The following is a 20,120-nucleotide window of genomic DNA, read 5'->3' on the forward strand; positions in this document are numbered from 1 at the left end:
CATAAAAGTACAGTCCTCAAATGGTTTGTTATCTCTTCAAAGAAAGCTTTCTCCATCTTTTCCAACCTACTTCCATCACCAACTTCTCCATGTTTATAGAAAATTTGTAGGACATAACACAAAACAGCATTTATTTATATACTGCTTCCTAGCTGATTGTGTTGGCAAAATCAAATCTTTTCATCTGATTTATAAACTCTGAAAGCACAGGGAATGTTATATATATATATATATATATATATATATATGTATTTTTTTTTTTTGCGGGGGCGGGGGGGGGGGCGGGCATTTCCTAACAGATACTGTCTATACAGTAGGTGATCAATAAACTCAAATTTTCTAAGAGATTAAAACATTTTCTGTCCCAGGTTTCCTAAGAAGGGTTATCCAGTCTGGAATAAAGGCATGGGGTCCAAATAGCCAAGTCCATTGCTTATCAAGGGCTTCCCTGGTGACTTGGATGGTAAAGAATCTGCCTGCAATGTGGGAGATTCAGGTTTGATCCCTGGGTTGAGAAGATCCACTGCAGGAGAAAATGGCAACCCACTCAGATATTCTTGCCTGGAAAGTTCCATGGACAGAGGAGGCTGGTGGGCTACAGTCCATGGGATCACAAAGACTTGAACATGACTAAGCATGCAGGTATATGAATTGCTTATCAAGGTGTTTCCATCACTGAGGTCATGTGGTACATGTTGGAAAAGGAATGGGCTAGTGGATATTCCAGGTTTCTACTTACTAGCTGTCTTACATAGGCAAGCAAGTTAATCTCTGAGCCACTGACACCTCTGTATAAAGTCAAGGATGAGTACACTTATATCTCACCGATTTCTTTGTTTCCTTTGAATATCCTGTGCATATCCTGCATCAAGGCTCTTTCTTCTGCTTAAATATTTCTTCCCCATCTCTTTATCTAGTGCATATCTATTCTTAAACATCACATTCTTATAGAAGCTTTACTTACTTGCTTATCATTTTGTTTTGTTCAATGACTATCTTTTTTAGTTAACTGTACTCTGATAGAAAAGGCTTCTCAATCAAAGAGGACACTAATAGATGGAGAAATATACCATGTTCATGGATTGGAAGAATCAATATAGTGAAAATGAGTATACTACCCAAAGCAATTTATAGATTCAATGCAATCCCTATCGAGCTACCAACGGTATTCTTCACAGAGCTAGAACAAATAATTGCACAATTTGTATGGAAATACAAAAAACCTCAAATAGCCAAAGCTATCTTGAGAAAGAAGAATGGAACTGGAGGAATCAACCTACCTGACTTCAGGCTCTACTACAAAGCCACAGTTATCAAGACAGTATGGTACTGGCACAAAGACAGAAATGTAGATCAATGGAACAAAATAGAAAGCCCAGAGATAAATCCACGCACGTATGGACACCTTATCTTTGACAAAGGAGGCAAGAATATACAATGGATTAAAGACAATCTCTTTAACAAGTGGTGCTGGGAAATCTGGTCAACCACTTGTAAAAGAATGAAACTAGAGCACTTTCTAACACCATACACAAAAATAAACTCAAAATGGATTAAAGATCTAAACGTAAGACCAGAAACTATAAAACTCCTAGAGGAGAACATAGGCAAAACATTCTCTGACATACATCACAGCAGGATCCTCTATGACCCACCTCCCAGAATATTGGAAATAAAAGAAAAAATAAACAAATGGGATCTAATTAAAATTAAAAGCTTCTGCACATCAAAGGAAACTATTAGCAAGGTGAAAAGGCAGCCTTCAGAATGGGAGATAATAATAGCAAATGAAGCAACGGACAAACAACTAATCTCAAAAATATACAAGCAACTCCTACAGCTCAACTCCAGAAAAATAAATGACCCAATCAAAAAATGGGCCAAAGAACTAAATAGACATTTCTCCAAAGAAGACATACAGATGGCTAACAAACACATGAAAAGATGCTCAACATCACTCATTATCAGAGAAATGCAAATCAAGACCACTATGAGGTACCATTTCACACCAGTCAGAATGGCTGTGATCCAAAAGTCTACAAGCAATAAATGCTGGAGAGGATGTGGAGAAAAGGGAGCCCTCTCACATTTCTGGTGGGGATGCAAACTAGTACAGCCAGTATGGAGAACAGTGTGGAGATTCCTTAAAAAACTGGAAATAGAACTGCCATACGGCCCAGCAATCCCACTGCTTGGCATACACACTGAGGAAAGCAGAATTGAAAGAGACACATGTACCCCAATGTTCATCGCAGCACTGTTTATAATAGCCAGGACATGGAAGCAACATAGATGTCCACCAGCAGATAAATGGATAAAAAAGCTGTGGTACATATACACAATGGAGTATTACTCAGCCATTAAAAAGAATACATTTGAATCAGTTCTAATGAGGTGGATGAAACTGGAGCCTATTATACAGAGTGAAGTAAGCCAGAAAGAAAAACACCAATACAGTATACTAACGCATATATATGGAATTTAGAAAGATGGTAACAATAACCCTGTGTACGAGACAGCAAAAGAGACACTGATGTATAGAACAGTCTTACGGACCCTGTTGGAGACGAAGAGGGTGGGAAGATTTGGGAGAATGGCATTGAAACATGTATAATATCATGTATAAAACAAGTTGCCAGTCCAGGTTCAATGCACAATACTGGATGCTTGGGGCTGGTGCACTGGGACGACCCAGAGGGATGGTATGGGGAGGGAGGAGGGTTCAGGATGGGGAACATATGTATACCTGTGGTGGATTCATTTTGATATTTGGCAAAACTAATACAATTTTGTAAAGTTTAAAAACAAAATAAAATTTAAAAAAAATTAAAAAAAAAAACAAATAAATATTTTCCAATTAAAAAAAAAAAAAAGAAAAGGCTTCTCAGGTGACACCACTGGTAAAGAACCCGCCTGCCAATGCAGGAGACGTAAGAGATGCAGGTACAATCTCCAGGTCAGAAAGATCCTCTGGAGAAGGGCATGGCAACCCACTCCGGTATTCTCGCCTGGAGAGTCCCAGGGACAGAGGAGCCTGGCGGGCTGCAGTCCACAGGGTCAAACAGAGTCATATATAACTGAAGTGACTTAGTGTGCATGCATGCACTCTGATAGAAAGCACAGATTGCACTGTGTAATTCAAACTACATATCCAGTACACTATATAAATAAGCAAATGTTACTTACTCAATAGTTGTTTCCTTTCCTCTTTCCTCTTATTATATTTGATTTGTTTGTAGTTTAGATCCTGTAAGTAACTTTTCTTATTCCTTGATGTGCTCTTAGCATTTGACTAATCACCACACAAAAATGTGAAATGAAGACACACCAAAAATATGCTATTTACATAAAGAAATCAACAAGGTCAAGCAAAACAAAAAATATGGGTCCATATCTCCTTTGTATGAACTGGCTAAGCAGAAGATTCACCATAATTTCAAACCTAGCTGCTTACCTGGACACCAGTAAATAGTTCTTACAACTGGATTTACTTAGATAATATTTTCTTAACCCACTAATATGAAACTGTTTAAAATTAAGTGTACAAAGAGAAAGCATCTCATGATGGAATATGAAAAGGTTAATCTGGAAATCCTTCTTTGTACCTGAACTCTTGGAGCTTCCCAGGCGGCACTAGTGGTAAAGAACCTACCTGCCAATGAAGGAGACATAAGAGATGCAGGTTCAGTCTCTGGGTTGGGAAGATCCCCTGGAGGAGGGCACGGCTACTCACGCCACTATTCCGGACTGGAGAATCCCATGGACAGTGAGCCTGGTGGGCTGCAGTCCAGTGGGGTCACAAAGAGTGGACATAAATGAAGCAACTTAGCATGCACACATGTACCTGAATTATTACTAATAGGTACTACCATGGAATAGACTTCTACAATGGAAAACATATAAATATTAAATTAATAGGTATTGTTATTTTCATGCTTAGTATCAGTGGTTTGTCCCATTAAACCTGCATTAAGAATCCAGGGCTTTCCAGGGCTCAGTGAAAAGAATCCTCCTGTCAATGGAGGGGACGTGGGTTCGATCCCTGGTCTGGGAGGATCCCACAGGATGCAAAGTAATTAAGTCTGTGCACCACAAACACAACTGGTCTGTGCTCTAGAGCCCGGAGGCCAAATTACTGAGCCCATATGCTGCGACTACTGATATGCCTGCACCCTAGAACCTGTGCTCCCCAACAAGAGGACGCCACAATGAGAAACCCACGCATTGCAAAGAAGACTAGCTCCTGCTCTCTGCAATTAGAGAAAAGTCTACACAGCAACAAAGACCCAGCACAGCCATAAATAAATAAATATTTTTAAAAATCCGCATCAGAATCCAGACCAATACAAGTTATTAAGAATGAAGGAACACACACACAAATCATTGATGTAGTACTGAATGAGATCCGACAATGACATTCTCACTGAAGCAAGAAGACACTTGTTATTAAAACAAGAGAGGTCTTATTCCATTTAGTAAGAAAAAGTAGGGTGTTTACCTAAAATTAAAAACAAACCCTCGAAGGCTGTACAAATAAAATCTCCTGTTCAATTTTTTCAGACTGAAGGTTAATGCTAACCAGTACACCCTAAAGGGGAAAAAAAAAAAAGTATACTACGTGGCTTTATTTACACAACTGCTAAAGAAAGTCAAGTTTCTCAGGAAACAGGTAGTGACGACTGCTCAAACAGTGACAATTAGATTTGGCTGGCAGTACCTGGTGGAGCAATGGTCCCTGAGGGGGCTTCTCAAGTAAAATTACAACCCCGCACAGCTAAGCACTTGCAGTCAGTGCCAACATACATGGAATGCAGGATTAAAGAAACTGAAACCCAAATCCCAGAAACATGACTTTCTGTACTCCTCAGAGGGCAGAATTATATCATCGTGCCTGCCTCACACAAATAAGAAAAGACCATGAAAATATAGCTTATTTCCACTCTAATACCTGGGTTACATCTTTCCTAATTTATAAAAGGCAAGATGTCATTCAAATGGATAAAAATATTACTGGAGCACATTAAAAGGTATATGTATTATGTGAACAAAAAAGAAAAAAAAGGATGGGAACTCGCAAGGGAAAAATATTGAATCCATTCATATATGAAGAAATAAAAGTTTTTTTGAAAGATAAAACAATCTTTGGCTGCACACTTGTCTAACACATTTTGTCTAATAATTTCATAATTTAACATTGTCAATCATAATCTTAATACACTTGTAGCAAGATGGCAGAGTAGAATGACGTGTGCTCATCTTCTCCTGTGAGAACTCCAAAATTACAACTCACTGCTGAACAACCATCGACAGGAGAATGTTGAGTCCACCAAAAAGAGATACTCCATGTTCAAAGGCAAAGGAGAAGCCCCAGCAAGACAGTGGGAGGGGCGAAATCACATTTAGAATCAAACCATATACCCACCAGAGACCCTAGGCAGACTCCAACAAAATCTTGCACACACCAGGACCCAGAGACCCCACAGAGGCTGAGCCAGACCTGTGTTTGAGTCTCCTCGGAGGTACGGGTCAGCAGTGGCCTGCTGCAGGGGCAGGGGCTCTGGGTGCAGCTACCTGGTCACACAGCCTGGGGCATAAGCCCTCTTGGAGTCGCCATTAGCCCCACCATAGAGCTGCCAAGCAGACGACCCACAAACTACAGAACAATTATACCAAAGAAATTCTCACACTATTAAGAAAGTTCTAAGACCCACAACAGACTTATCAACCTGGGTATCTGCAAAAGGGACTGAGAATCCCCAGGGAATTTCACTTTGGAGGCCAATGGGATTTGATTACACAACTTACACAGGACTGGGGGAACAGACTCTTGGAGGGCACAGACAAAACCTGGTGCACACCAGGACCCAGGAGAAAGGGGCAGAGACCCCACAAGAGACTGACCCAGACTTGCCTGTGAGTGTCCAGGAGTCTGCAGTGAAGGCGTGGGCCAGCGGGGCCTGCTGCAGGGTCAGGGGCACTGAGAGCGGCAGTGTATGTACTGGACCTTTTGAAGGAGGTCGCCATTGTCTTCATCACCCCCACCACAGTTTGGTCTCAGGCCAAACAACAGGGAGGGAACAGAGCCCCAGCCATCAACACACAATTGGATTAAAGATTTACTGAGCAAGGCCCTGAGCATTAGAACAGGACCCAGTTTCCCCCACAGTCAGTATCTCCCATCAGAAAGCTTCCATAAGCCTCTTATCCGTATCCCTCAGAGAGCAGACAGAATGAAAGCAACAATCACAGAAAATTAATCAAACTGATCACGTGGACCACAGCCTTGTCTAACTCAATGAAACTATGAGCCAGGCCCTGTGGGGCCACCCAAGACGGGTGGGTCATGATGGAGGGTTCTGACAAAACGTGATCCACTGGAGAAGGGAATGGCAAACCACTTCAGTATTCTTCCCTTGAGAATCCCATGAACAGTATAAAAAGTCAAGAAGATAGGATACTAAAAGATGAACTCCCCAGGTTGGTAGATGCCCCAATATGCTACTGGAGATCAGTGGAGAAATAACTCCAGAAAGAATGAAGAGTGAGAACTAAAGCAAAAACAACACCCAGTTGTGGATGTGACTGGTGATGGAAGTAAAAGTCCAATGCTGTAAAGAACAATAATGCATAGGAACCTGGAATGTTAGGTCCATAAATCAAGGCAAATTAGAAGTGGTCAAGGAGGAGATGGCAAGAATAAACACTGGCATTTTAGGAATCAGTGAACTAAAATGGACTGGAATGGGTGAATTTAATTCAGATGATCATCATATCTACTACTGCGGGCAAGAAATCCTTAGATGAAATGGAGTAGCCCTCATGGTCAACAAAAGAATCTGAAATGATATACTTGGGTGCAATCTCAAAACGACAGAATGATCTCTGTTCGTTTCTAAGGTAAACCATTCAATATCACAGTAATCCAAATATATGACCCAACCAGTAACGCTGAAGAAGCTGAAATTGAACGGTTCTATGAAGACCTACAAGACTTTCTAGAATGAACACCCAAAAAAGATGTCCTTTTATCATAGGGGACTGGAATGAAAAAGTAGGAAGTCAAGAGATACCTGGAGTAACAGGTAAATTTGGCCTTGGAGTTAAAATGAAGCAGGGCAAAGGCTAACAGAGTTCTGACAAGAGAATGCAATGGTCATAGCAAATACCCTCTTCCAACAACACAAAAGAAGACTCTCCACATGGACGTCATCAGATGGTCAATACTGAAATCAGATTGATTATATTCTTTGCAGCCAAAGATGGAGAAGCTCTATAAAGTCAGCAAAAACAAGACTAGCAGCTGACTGTGGATCAGATCATGAACTCCTTATTGCCAAACTCAGAATGAAATTGAATAAAGTAGAGAAAACCACTAGACCATTCAGGTATAACCTAAATCAAAACCCTTACGATTATACAGTAGAAGTGACAAATAGATTCAAAGGATTAGATCTGTTAGGCAGAGTGCCTGAAGAACTATGGATGGACGTTCATGACATTGTACAGGAGACAGGGGTCGAGACCATCCTCAAGAAAAACAAATGCAAAAAGGCAAAATGGTTGTCTGAGGAGGCCTTACAAAGAGCTGAGAAAAGAAGAGAAGCAAAACGCAAAGGAGAAAAGGAAAGATATACCCATTTGAATGCAGAGTTCCAAAAAGTAAGGTAAGAAAGCCTTCCTCAGAGATCAATGCAAAGAAATAGAGGGAAACAATAGAATGGGAAAGACTAGAAATCTCCTCAAGAAAATTAGAGATACAAAGGGAACATTTCATGCAAAGATGGGCACAAAAAATGACAGGAATGGCCTGTACCTAATAGAAGCAGAAGATTTTAAGAAGAGGTGGAAAGAATACACAGAAGAACCGTACAAAAAAGATCTTCATGACCTAGATAATCACAATGGTGTGACCACCCATCTAGAGCCAGACATCCCAGAATGCGAAGTCAAACCGGCTTTAGGAAGCATCACTACGAACAAAGCTAGTGGAACTGATGGAATTCCAGTTGAGCTATTTCAAATCCTGAAAGATGATGCTGTGAAAGTGCTGCACTCAATATACCAGCAAATCTGGAAAACTCAGCAGTGGCCACAGGACTGGAAAAGGTCAGTTTTCATTCCAATCCCAAAGAAGGGCAATGCCAAAGAATGTTCACACTACCACATGATTGTACTCATCTCACACGCTAGTAAGGTCGTGCTCAAAATTCTACAAGCCAGGCTTCAACACTACATGAACTGAGTAATTCCAGATGTTGAAGCTGATTTTAGAAAAGGCAGATTAACCAGAGATTCAATTGCCAGTATCCACTGGCTCATCGAAAAAGCAAAAGAGTTCCAGAAAAACATCTACTTCTGCTTTATTGATTACACAAAAGCCTTTAACTGTGTAGATCACAACAAACTGTTGAAAATTTTTAAGAGATGGGAATACTAGACCACCTTACCTGCCTCCTTCATTCTGTTGCTTCAGAAACAACAGTTAGAACCAGACGTAGAACAACAGACTGGTTCCAAATTGGGAAAGGAGTACATCAAGGCTGTGTATAGTGACCCTGTTTATTCAGCTTATATGCAGAGTATATCATGAGAAATGCTGGGCTGGATGAAGCACAAGCTGGAATCAAGATTGCCGTGAGAAATATCAATAACCTCAGATATGCAGATGACATCACCCTTATGGCAGAAAGTGATGATGAGCTAAAGAGCCTCTTGATGAAAGTGACAGAGGAGAGTGAAAAATCTGGTTAAAAAATCAACATTTAAAAAACTAAGATCATGGTATCTGGTCCCACAACTTCATGGAAAATAGATGGGGAAACAGTGGAAACAGTGACAGACTTTATTTTTGGGGCTCCAAAATCACTCCAGACTGTGACTACAGCCGTGAAATTAAAATACACTTACTCCTTAGAAGAAAAGCTATAAACAGCATATTAAAAAGCAGAAACATTACTTTGCCGACAAAGGTCCATGTAGTCAAAGCTATGGTTTTTCCAGTAGTCATGTATGGATGGGAGAGTTGGACTATAAAGAAAGCTGAGTGCCAAAGAATTGATGCTTTTGAATGGTGGTGTTGGAGAAGACTCTTGAGAGTCCCTTGGAATGCAAGGAGATCCAACCAGTTCATCCTAAAAAAATCAGTCCTGAATATTCATTGTAAGGAATGATACTGAAGCGGAAGCTCCGGTATTTTGGCCACCTGATGCGAAGAACTGAATCACTGGAAAACATCCTGATGCTAGGAGAGATTGAAGGCAGGAGGAGAAGGGGACGACAGAGGATGAGATGGTTGGATGGCATCACTAACTCGATGGACATGAGTTGAAGTAAGCTCTGGCATTTGGTGATGGACAGGGAAGCCTGGCATGCTGCAGTTCACAGGGTCACAAAGAGTCGGACACAACTAAAACTAAAGTGATTCATAATCTAAAACTCAGAGTCAGGAAATGAATTATACCTAAGTGGATGATTTCTCATAATGCAGTAAAGGATTACTTCACTTTATTATTTTATAATATATTAAACATTTACAAGAGATCAGTGTTACTCAGATAACAAGAACATAGGTAGCCTAAGGATGACATACTAAGGCTTCAAAATTCAAGAAAGAAAAACAAACTTAATGATATTTAGTGTCCAGCTAACTGACAGTGTGACTCAGTTGCCGAAGAATAACTAGGTCCTGAGCCAAAGATTTTTCTGCCCCCAAATGCATCACCGTTTCACTAACATCTTTCTCAAGGATGGCATCAGGAAAGGAAAACATAGGGAATTCCCTGGTGGGCTGGTGGTTAAGAGTCTGCCTTGCAATTCAGGGGATGTGGGTTCCATTCCTGGTCAGAAAACTAAGATCTCACAGGCCACTGGGCAACCAAGACCTCATGCCGCAGAGACGGAGCCCTCACACTCTCGAGCCCGAGTTTCACAACTAGCGCGCCTGCGGGCGGCAGCTACCAAGCCAGCACGCCACAGTTAGAGAGTCCTGGTGCCGCACATGATGCAACTGATACCTGACGCAATACATAGATTTTTTTAAAAAAGAAGAAACATGGTCTTTATAAAAAGGAAAGTAAACCATAAAATTCACATGCTTCTTCTGAACGACTGGCTAAAACAAGTTTATTTGCAACAGTAGTCTTTTTGCCTGCTTAGATAAAGGAAAAGAATTCTCCTTAGATTCAGAAAAATGAGTAGGGCTGGACTGAGGGAAAATAAAGACAAAGACAAATGTTAATAATAAATTAGAAGCAAGTAATTATGACTTTCCCAGTAGAGATAATAATATACTTCTTTTAGGAAGCTTTGAATTTCCGTGACCAGCAGCTAACATGTCTAATTAGTCCATATATTAAAGAGAATTTTCACACCCTCAATTAAAATATGCTATTAGAACCAAATAAAATATGAAAGTATATATCATGGGTATCCTATAATGTAGGGTGTGATTACTTTTTTTAATCCTGTTATTTAAAATTTATTTCTTTTAGGTAGTCAGTTAATTCATTTTTGGCTTCTCTGGTGGCTCAGTGGTATCCACCTGCAGTGCAGGAGACTTGGGTTCAATCCCTGGGTTGGGAAGATACCCTAAAGAAGGAAACAGCAACCCGTTCCAGTCTTCTTTCCTGGGAAACCCCATGGACACAGGAGCCTGAAGGGTTACAGTACATGGTGTCGCAAAAGAGTCAGACACAAATTACTGACTAAACAACAACATTTGTGGTTGTGATTACTTCTGTTAACTTATGGAACTGATTCTTTGTCTTCCTGCTTAAAGAGTGCTATCTGCCTGCATTCTCCCATTTCCTTTGCAGGGGCAGAAAGCAAACAGGACTGTACATAACTTATTAGCAAATGATTAGAAACTGGCAGGCAGAGGAGAAATACTGGAACATTAGTAAACTTTTACTTTAGTAACAATTTTTTATTTTAGAATACATTTTTAGCTGAAAGGACATCATCTTTAAATCTCTCCCTATTGAGTATCAAGAGGCACCTGTACAACATCACCAAACACTGAAAATGTTACTCCTACCTTTTATGTAATTCAGCACTGACTGCCAAGCCCATTATAATTAAAATCTAATTTATATTAAAATTTAAACAATGAAATGTTTTGAGTATTTTTATATACTTGTCCGTTTTGCAGAATTTGCTTAATTTTGATTTAACCTCAAAACTTTACCCACCCTACTCCCCAACAAAGGAGAACTTTCTCTTAGAAATGGTGCTTTCTGTCAGTAGTCCTGTATGATTTTTTTCCCTTGCCAAAGACATTTAAGGCATGGTACACATTCTTAACTTTGGGCTTCCCGGGTGGCTCAGACGGTAAAGAATCTGTCTTCTGTGCAGGAGACCCAGGTTTGATTTCTGGGTTGGGAAGATCTCCTGGAGTAGGAAATGGCAACCCAGGCCAGTATTCTGCCTTGGAGAATTCCATGGACAGAGGAGCCTGGTGGCTATAGTCCATGGGGTCACAAAGAGTTGGACATGACTGTATAACTAACACACACCACACACACAATTTCTTAACAGGTCCACTTGTTCTGTGGCATCCTCCTGGCACCAACCCTGTTGATAATCCTGATAAAAATACTTTCATGTAGTCTACTTAGACAATAAAGGTGAACTCAGACGGTAAAGTGTCTGCCTGCAATGCGGGAGACCCAGGTTCGATCCCTGGGTCGGGAAGATCCCTGGAGAAGGAAATGGCAACCCACTCCAGTATCCTTGCCTGGAGAATCCCATGGACGGAGGAGCCTGGTAGGCTACAGTCCATGGGGTCGCAAAGAGTCGGACACAACTGAGCTGTATTGGTGTGCTACAAATAGTACTGCAGTTTCCCTCCTCTCCTACTGCAAACACCCTTTGAGTACCTTTCTTCACCTCCCTCCTCAAACTGGCAGAGGAAGTTTGCTCTTCTACACACTCTTATTTGGGTAAAAATGGAATTTGCCAGGCAAGAGTACTGGAGTGGGTTGCCATTCCCTTCTCCAGGCGATCTTCCTGACTCAGGGACTGAACCCACTTCTCCTGCATTGCAGGCAGATTCTTTACCGTCTGACCCATGACGGAAGCCCACATTAGAAAGGATTGCTTGCCAACTCCCCTCCCATCATAAATCAGAAAGTAGAGACACTGGGGAACTTCTCTGTAATCATACGAGGAGGAGTGGCCAGAGGGGACACTGAGAAGCCTGATGGTCCATTGTTCTGTAACTGGGGCTGCAGTTAGGGTGGAAAGGGTGGTTACCAGGCAGTTGCAGAGGTCGGCTCCATCCTCGGAGTGTGGAAACTGAGGACCAAGCAGTGTGGCATGTGATACGAGGACTGCGTGCCTAGGGACAAGAAAGGGTAAAGAGCAGAGGACAGGAATGCCTTCCAACACATGGAGTCTGAAACGGTAATTCTTCTTGCAATGACAGCCTCCTCACCCAAGAACACGATCATTGAAAAGATGGTGTTTGGATAGATGGTGTTTGGATATGTGACATTTCTATGTCAGGTTTTTAAAATAGCAGTTTGCTAACATTTAGGTGGTGAAGAAACCCACATTCTGATAATGTAGGCAAATGAAGACCCCTTAATAGCTTTCCTTTTCTGAATTACATATGTGCAGTTATACATGTTTTGACCTGTGGCACTCATATTTATCATGTATCACCTTCATAGAAGATCTAGAAAAGGTATGCAGGTGATGGATAAAGTATATTTAACCTGTCAGTCTCAAACCCAACTCATTTAAGGAACACTTCAGAGGAACATAACAGTTACTGGGGTGAGTAAAGACATTTTAACAAGTATCAATATAGTTATCATAACAGTTACTGGGGTGAGTAAAGACATTTTAACAAGTATCAATATAGTTATCAAGCAGTCAGCAGTATACCTAACATACAACAGAAATGCTTTTCTTGCTAAGAAACTAAAACTGTCTTCTAACATTGAAATTCATGATATCCATGATGTGCTTTGTTTTTAGCTAAAGAAATCCACAATGCTCTGTAGTACTATCTGTCTGCTCCTAATGTAATGTAAGTTATAGTGAAGTTAAAAAGTTCTGTCTTATTTTTTCCATTTTATCAGTTTTGGTGGGTTTTTTAAACTATTTTGTCTACTATTGTACCTTGTAAGTCTCTAACATTAAATATAATGAACAATAAGACATTTCTAAATAAACTAATAAACAGATGTTATATCTTAAGCAATACTGCCAGGTTTTTAGGTTAAAAGTACATGTAATATTCTTAGGTAAATCAAAAGATTACCTTCTCTACAAAAACTACTTACAAAATGGGCATATATGCATTGGAATATCTCTGTAACAGACAATCCATGAGTTACAATAGCTCTACTTAATCACACCCTATGAATTTTACATCCTCTCTTATTATACAAAAACATGGCAAACAAACAAACAAACGCTGCTTTTATGTAACCTAAAAACTACAAAGATGAGCATAACAAAGTTTGATTAAATATTTATTGAATTAATAAGTGAAGTTAAAGCTAGGCTGCCAATTTAACAAAGTCAACATAATAAACAAAAAGATGTAAGAAGGTGGTTACTGAGATAAATGTTTTTTTCAATGGCAACAATACAAAAATCAGGCAAAGTGAATATATACTTCTAAAATAGCAGCAGTCTTGGCAATAGCTTAAATTCTTAGCTATAGAACCAGTGAAACACTGCAAACAAACTTTCAGTTAAAGTAAGTTATGGCTTGATAGCAACATCCTGATGTAACTCAGAAAACTGAGTTATATAATAATTCCAAATGTAGGAGAAAATGCAAGAGTCATGATTGGAAACCTTCATCTTACAGAGTAAGGGTGAGCAAATCCTTTCTGTAAAGAAGGATGTCATAAGTATTTTGTTTTATGAGCCAAATGATCTTTGTTACAACTACCAACTCTGCTCTTAACATGCGAGTTGCCATAGGAAATACAAATGAATGAACGTAACTGCATTTCAATAAAACTTTAGTTATTAAAAACAAGCACTCTTCAGATCCTGCCCATGAGCAGTAATTTACTAATCCCTATTCAAAAATTTGCTTCCAACTAAAATCAGCTATACCTCAGAAGTCACCAGTCTTTCATGCATATAATCACAAGGAAAAATTATTAAATGAAAAAGAGAAACTGAGTTTTAAAGAGTCACAGAATTAGAGGAAGATAATAGTACCCAGTTCTAATTTTATTTTTTCCCATGAAGTACCCAAGCAACTACAAAGTCCTTAAATTGCATAATTTTAATTTTTAAAGTGGAAACCATGGATGTTTATACGGAATTCTTTAAAGAAAAAGATCAATGAATTTTAATTATTTAGAAGACATATCTTTCAATTAATACATTCGAAACAGGATTTCAAAGTAGCTCTTACATTATTCAGCAAAAAAATTCAGGTTAAGGACTTCCCTGGTGACCCAGTGGTTAAGAATCACCTGTCAATGCAGGGGACGTGGGTTCAATCCCTGGTCCTAGGGGTTTCCACATGCTGCGGAGCAATGGGTCTCAACTACTGAGCCTGTGTCCCAGAGCCACAACTACTGAACCCCGGGAGCTCCAGAGACCATGCTCTGCAACAGAAGTCACCACAATAAAAAGCCTGAACACCACAACTAGAGAAATCCCACGGGCAGCGATGAAGACACAGTGCAGCCAAAAAGAGAAAGTTCAAGTTAAGATCAAAATAGTCTATAACATAATATTCATTCTACTTGGTTATGGATAAAATAACTAAGTTGTAAACATTTCTATACATTTTAAAAACAATTATAAGATATACTTCAGGTCTCCAACTGAGACAACAGGAGATAATTTTTGTTGTTTTTTGAACATCTGGGAATTCTTTATAGTTATACGCTCATACGGCTTGGTGGAAATGTACTGTATTTTTAGGCAGTAAATGGAAACCAGTGGAAATGGTTTTCACAGGCACAGTTTTAACATTAGAGTGAACAAAATGGATTTGTAAACATACATAAAGGGAAATTGAAAAACTGGAAGAATTTTAAAGCCTGATGTTGAGAAATCTGAAACTGCTCAGTTTTAAATATAACAAACTCAAATCACAGTACTCTCTAAAGTATCCTAATTTCATCTCCATTTCTATTGAAACTAAAAAGAATTCCATTAGGATAATAAAATATTTAAATCGAAGAAACAGAATGACAGCTTAAACAATGGGGAAAATCATTTTGCCTGTTACTATGAGTCATTCTGGACTAAAAGTTATTGAATTTTTTTTTAATCAACCCCAAAGCTTCTGAACTTTGACTTCATCCAAAACAATACTATGTCTCAAATCCAAGGTTTATACAAAACCAGACTTTGCTTTAACATAGACAGTTGTATCATTTTCCATATTCTCATTATTGGAAAAATGAACTCACCAATTAGGTGGAAGTTGTGTTTTTTATCCTAAAAGTAAATTATCCTAAAAAATCCATATATAAGATTTACTCAACAGATATATCTAGAATTTCTACAATGTACAAAAATTTCATATAAATGTTTCTTATGAATATTTTCCTTTATCCAAAACTCAGCAATAGGGCTTCCCAGATGGTGCTAGTGGTAAAGAACACGCCCACCAATACAGGAAACTTAAGAGATGCAGGTTCAATCCCTGGGTCAGGAAGATCCCCTGGAGAAGGAAACGGCAACCCGCTCCAGTATTCTTGCCTGGGGAATTCCACGGGCAGAGGAGCTTTGCAGGCTACAGTCCATAACATTCCAAAGAGCCGGACATGACTGAAGCGACTTAAACACCCGCATGCACACATAACAAAACTCAGCAACAGCAATCGAAGTCTTCACCCTTTGGACATACAAATTCACAGAAGTCCCTGAGAGCCAAGAGTGCAAAGAAACCACACAGATGACAGAGGGGGAGAAAGAGAGTCCCCTCTAAACCTGTGTATAATGTCTTGGTAAACTCTGAAAATTGCACATGTATATACTGACTCTAATAAATACTGCAAAAGATTTGAAAACTGAACTTTGATGCAGAACACTGCTCAGGTCCCAGACTTTTCCCAGACTCACATGTGATGGCACACATGTGAGATGACTGGATAACACTGCAAAAGCTTCAAAAACTAAACTGACTTTGAAACCACAGCCCTCAGGAGGCAAGGTAGGATTTGCAATCTGAATACAACTAGGTGGATACACTGTCAAAACAAAACAAATCAACATTTTTGGCAGCATTTCAGTGGGATACAGAATGCCACAGTATAATACTTAAAATATACTGAATGCAATAGAGAATTTCAATGGATATGAATTTGAGAAAACTCTGAGAGATAGTGATGGAGAGAAGAACCTGGTGTGCTGCACGCGGTCCATGTGGTTGCAAAGAGTCTGACATGACTTAGCGACTGAACAACAACAGGAACTCAAGAACTCAAAGAGGCAGAAAAATCTCAAGAACTGTCAAGACAAAAGAAAATAAATAGACACCAACACCAAGATGACCCAGAGGGTGGAATTATCAAAAACTTTTAAGCATGTATGACAACCACATCCCATAAAGTGAGAATAAAAACTCTCAAAATGAAGTGAATGATATATATCTCATCAAAGAAACCATAAACTGCAATTCAACTAAAACACAGGCAAAGAACTTGGACATAGTTCCAAATATGTGCAGATGGCCAATAAGCACATTGAAAAGATGCTAACCATCAGAGAAATGAAAATCAAGACCAAAGTACGACACTAATTACATCCATTAGGAAATCTATTAGCAAAAGATTAATAAACAAATAACAAGTATAGGTAACGATATAGAGAAATTGGAATGCTTGTGCACTGTCAGTGGGAATATAAAGCAGGGCAGCTGCTAGGAAGAGTGGTGTAGCAGTTCCTTAAAAAATTAAAAATATGATCCAGCAGTTTTATAATGCTTATGGTTATAGTACACCCAAAATGACTGAAAGCATAATCTTGAAGTGAAGTGAGTGAACTGAAGTCGCTCAGTCGTGTCCAACTCTTTGCGACCCCATGGACTATAGCCCACCAAGCTCCTCCATCCATGGGATTCTCTAGGCAAGAATACTGGAGTGGGTTGCCATTTCCTTCTCCACGGTATCTTTCTGACACAGGGATCGAACCCAGGTCTCCCACATTGCAGGCAGACGCTTTAACCTCTGAGCCACCAGGGAAGCCCATAATCTTGAAGAGATAGTTATATAACCATGTTCATAACAGTATTACTCACAATAATAAAAGGTAGAAGCAACCATCAACAGATGAATGGATAAATAAAATGTGATATATACCTACAACGAAATATTATTCAACCTTAAAAAAAAAAGGACATTCTGACACACACTACAACATGGGTGAACCTTGAGACATTATGCTTAGTGAAACAAGCCAGTCATAAAAAGAATACTACTGTATGATTCTACTCAGACAAGGTAGTTTGCAATGGTCAAATTGATAGGAATAGAAAGCAGAATGGCTGTTGCCAGAGGTTCAGGGTAAGAACAATGAGAGGTTAATATTTAATGCATTAGAGAGTTTCAGTTTTCCAAGATGAAAAATGGAATGCAAGGATGGCTGTACAATAATGTGAATATACTTAATGCCACAGAGGTGCATACTTAAAAATGGTTAAATTTTGTGCTGTATATATTTACAACAAATTTAAAACAATAATTAAAATAATTTTTAAAAAGGGAAATTTTGTAATTTAAAAAAACAAGAAAGGAAATTTGGTATGGATGGTGGTGGTTTAGTCGCTCAGTCATGTATGACTCTTTGCGACCCCACGGACGGTAGCCTGCCAGGCTCCTCTGTCCATGGGATTCTCCAGGCAAGAATATTGGAGCGGGTTGCCATTTCCTTCTCCAGGGGATCTTCTCAACCCAGGAATTGAACCTGGGTCTCCTGCATTGCAAGCAGATTCTTTACCAACTGAGCTGTAAGGAAAGACCTTGGGGTGGATGAGCTCAACTTAAAAAAAAAAAAAATCAAGGTCAATAGAGCAAAGACTTACTGTGGAGATAGATTACTGAAATGTTGAAATCTGAACAAAAGAAGGAATATGACTGAATCATGACAGTAGAGTCTCAGGAACTTGGTGGTGGTGGTTTAGTTGCTATGTTGTGTCCAACTCTTGCGACCCCATGGACTATAGCCCTCCAGGTTCCCCTGTCCATGGGATTCTCCAGAAAAGAATACTGGAGTTGGTTGACATTTCCTTCTCCAGAGGATCTTCCCAACCCAGGAATCAAACCTGGGTCTCTTGCATTGCAGGCAGATTCTTTACCGACTGAGCTACAAGGGAGGCCACCCAGAAACTTGGAGGATAATATAAATATGAAATCTGACATGCATATTCTTAGAGCTCTAAAAGAAGGAGAGAAAGAGACTGATGCAGAAAAAATATGTATATTTTAGAAAGAATGACTCTCCAATACACTTGAAACTAGCACAATATTGTAAATCAACTATACTTCATTAAAAATGTTTTTAATAAAGTATAAATTAAATTGGAATGCTAAGAAATTCTTAAACAATCCAAATTAATGTATAAAAGAGTAAAAAGAATCAAAAAATGATATTCAAACACAAAACAATTGTAAGTGGTAGATGCAAGCTTGGCCATGTCAGTAATTGCATTAAATATAAATGGTCTACACAAACAAAAAAGAAAATAAAACAATTTGGATTTTAAAAAATAAGTAAATAAAATACTGCCTACAAGAAACCAATATTAAATAAAATAATATTGTTAGGGTAAAACTAAAATGAAGGGCAGAAAAAAATCAACCATGAATACACCAACCAAAAGGAAACTATAATAACAGTATTAAATCCAAATAAAGACGACCATGTTTTGTTGAGTCAATAAGTCATGTCCAATTCTTTTGTGACCCCATGGACTGTAGAACGCCAGTCTCCTCTGACCATGGGTTTTCCCAAACAAGAATACTGGGGTGGGTTGCCATTTCCTTTTCCAAGGGATCTTCCCAACTCAAGGATTGAACCTGGGTTCCTACATTGCACATGGATTCTTTACCACTGAGCCACCAGGTAAAGGAAAATTCCCATAAACAGGGTACTACATAGCGATAAGGAAGTTGATTCACCAAGAAGATATATACCACATCCAAGGTCCTCAAATAAACTTTAAATATTTTGAAAAATTGAAATCATATAAAGTATATACTTTGCCTATAATTATACAAAAAAAAAAATCATTGGCTGACATACATCTTGAAAATCCCCAAATATTTGGATATTAAATGTGGTCCACTAGAGAAGGGACTAGCAAACCACTCCAGTATTCTTGGCTCGAGAACTCTATAAACAATATGAAAAGGTTAAAAAAAAAAAAATGACACTGGAAGATGAGTTACCCCAGGTTGATAGGTATCCAATATGCTACTGGAGAAAAGCTGAGAAATAGCTCCAGAAGGAATAAAGAGGCTGGGCCAAAGCAGAAATGACACTCAAATGTGGATGTGTCTTAAGACTGATGCTGTAAAGAACAATTTTGCATAGGAACGTGGAATGTTAAGTCGTGAATCAGAAAACTGGACATGGTCAAGTGGGAGATGGCAAAAGGAGATATCGTCACTTTAGGAAAGAGTGAACTGAAATGAACAGGAATAGGTGAATTTAATTCAGATGACCATTATATTTACTACTATTGCCAACAATCCCTTAGAAGAAATGGAGCAGTCCTCATAGTCAACAAAGGGTCAGAAATGCAATACTTAGGTACAATCTCAAAACCGACAGAATGCTGTTTCCAAGGCAAACCACTCAACATCACAGTAATCCAAGTCTTTTCCCCAACCAGTAATGCAGAAGAAGCTGAAGTTGAATGGTTCTATGAAGACCTACAAGACCTTCTAAAACTAATACCAGAAAAAGATGTCCTTTTCATCATAGGGGACAGGAATACAAAGGGAGGAGGAAATCAAGAGATAACCTGGAATAATAGGCAAGTTTGGCCTTGGAGTACAACATGAAGAGAAGGGCAAAGGCTAACAGAGTTTTGCCAAGAGAACACACTAGTCATAGCAAACACCCTCTTCCAACAACACAAGAGAAGACTCTACACGTGGACATCACCAGATGGTCAATACTGAAAT

At 39.2% G+C, this 20,120-nt stretch overlaps 1 protein-coding gene across 18 annotated transcripts in view; it reads right to left on the reverse strand.

The window, feature by feature from the left end:
- Nucleotides 1-20,120, reverse strand: part of CRPPA (CDP-L-ribitol pyrophosphorylase A) — a 456,527-nt gene that overhangs the window by 153,686 nt on the left and 282,721 nt on the right. For 2 of the 18 annotated variants that reach the window (XM_015468481.3, XM_010804058.4), the window contains one exon: nt 12,253-12,337. The exons of the other annotated variants lie outside the window; for them this stretch is intronic. In XM_015468481.3, the coding sequence (XP_015323967.1) occupies nt 12,253-12,337 (85 nt within the window). The remainder of the gene's footprint in view (nt 1-12,252; nt 12,338-20,120) is intronic. 18 annotated transcript variants of the gene reach the window in all.

The sequence above is a fragment of the Bos taurus genome, chromosome 4 (assembly GCF_002263795.3).
Source record: "Bos taurus isolate L1 Dominette 01449 registration number 42190680 breed Hereford chromosome 4, ARS-UCD2.0, whole genome shotgun sequence".
NCBI classification, from domain to species: domain Eukaryota; kingdom Metazoa; phylum Chordata; class Mammalia; order Artiodactyla; family Bovidae; genus Bos; species Bos taurus.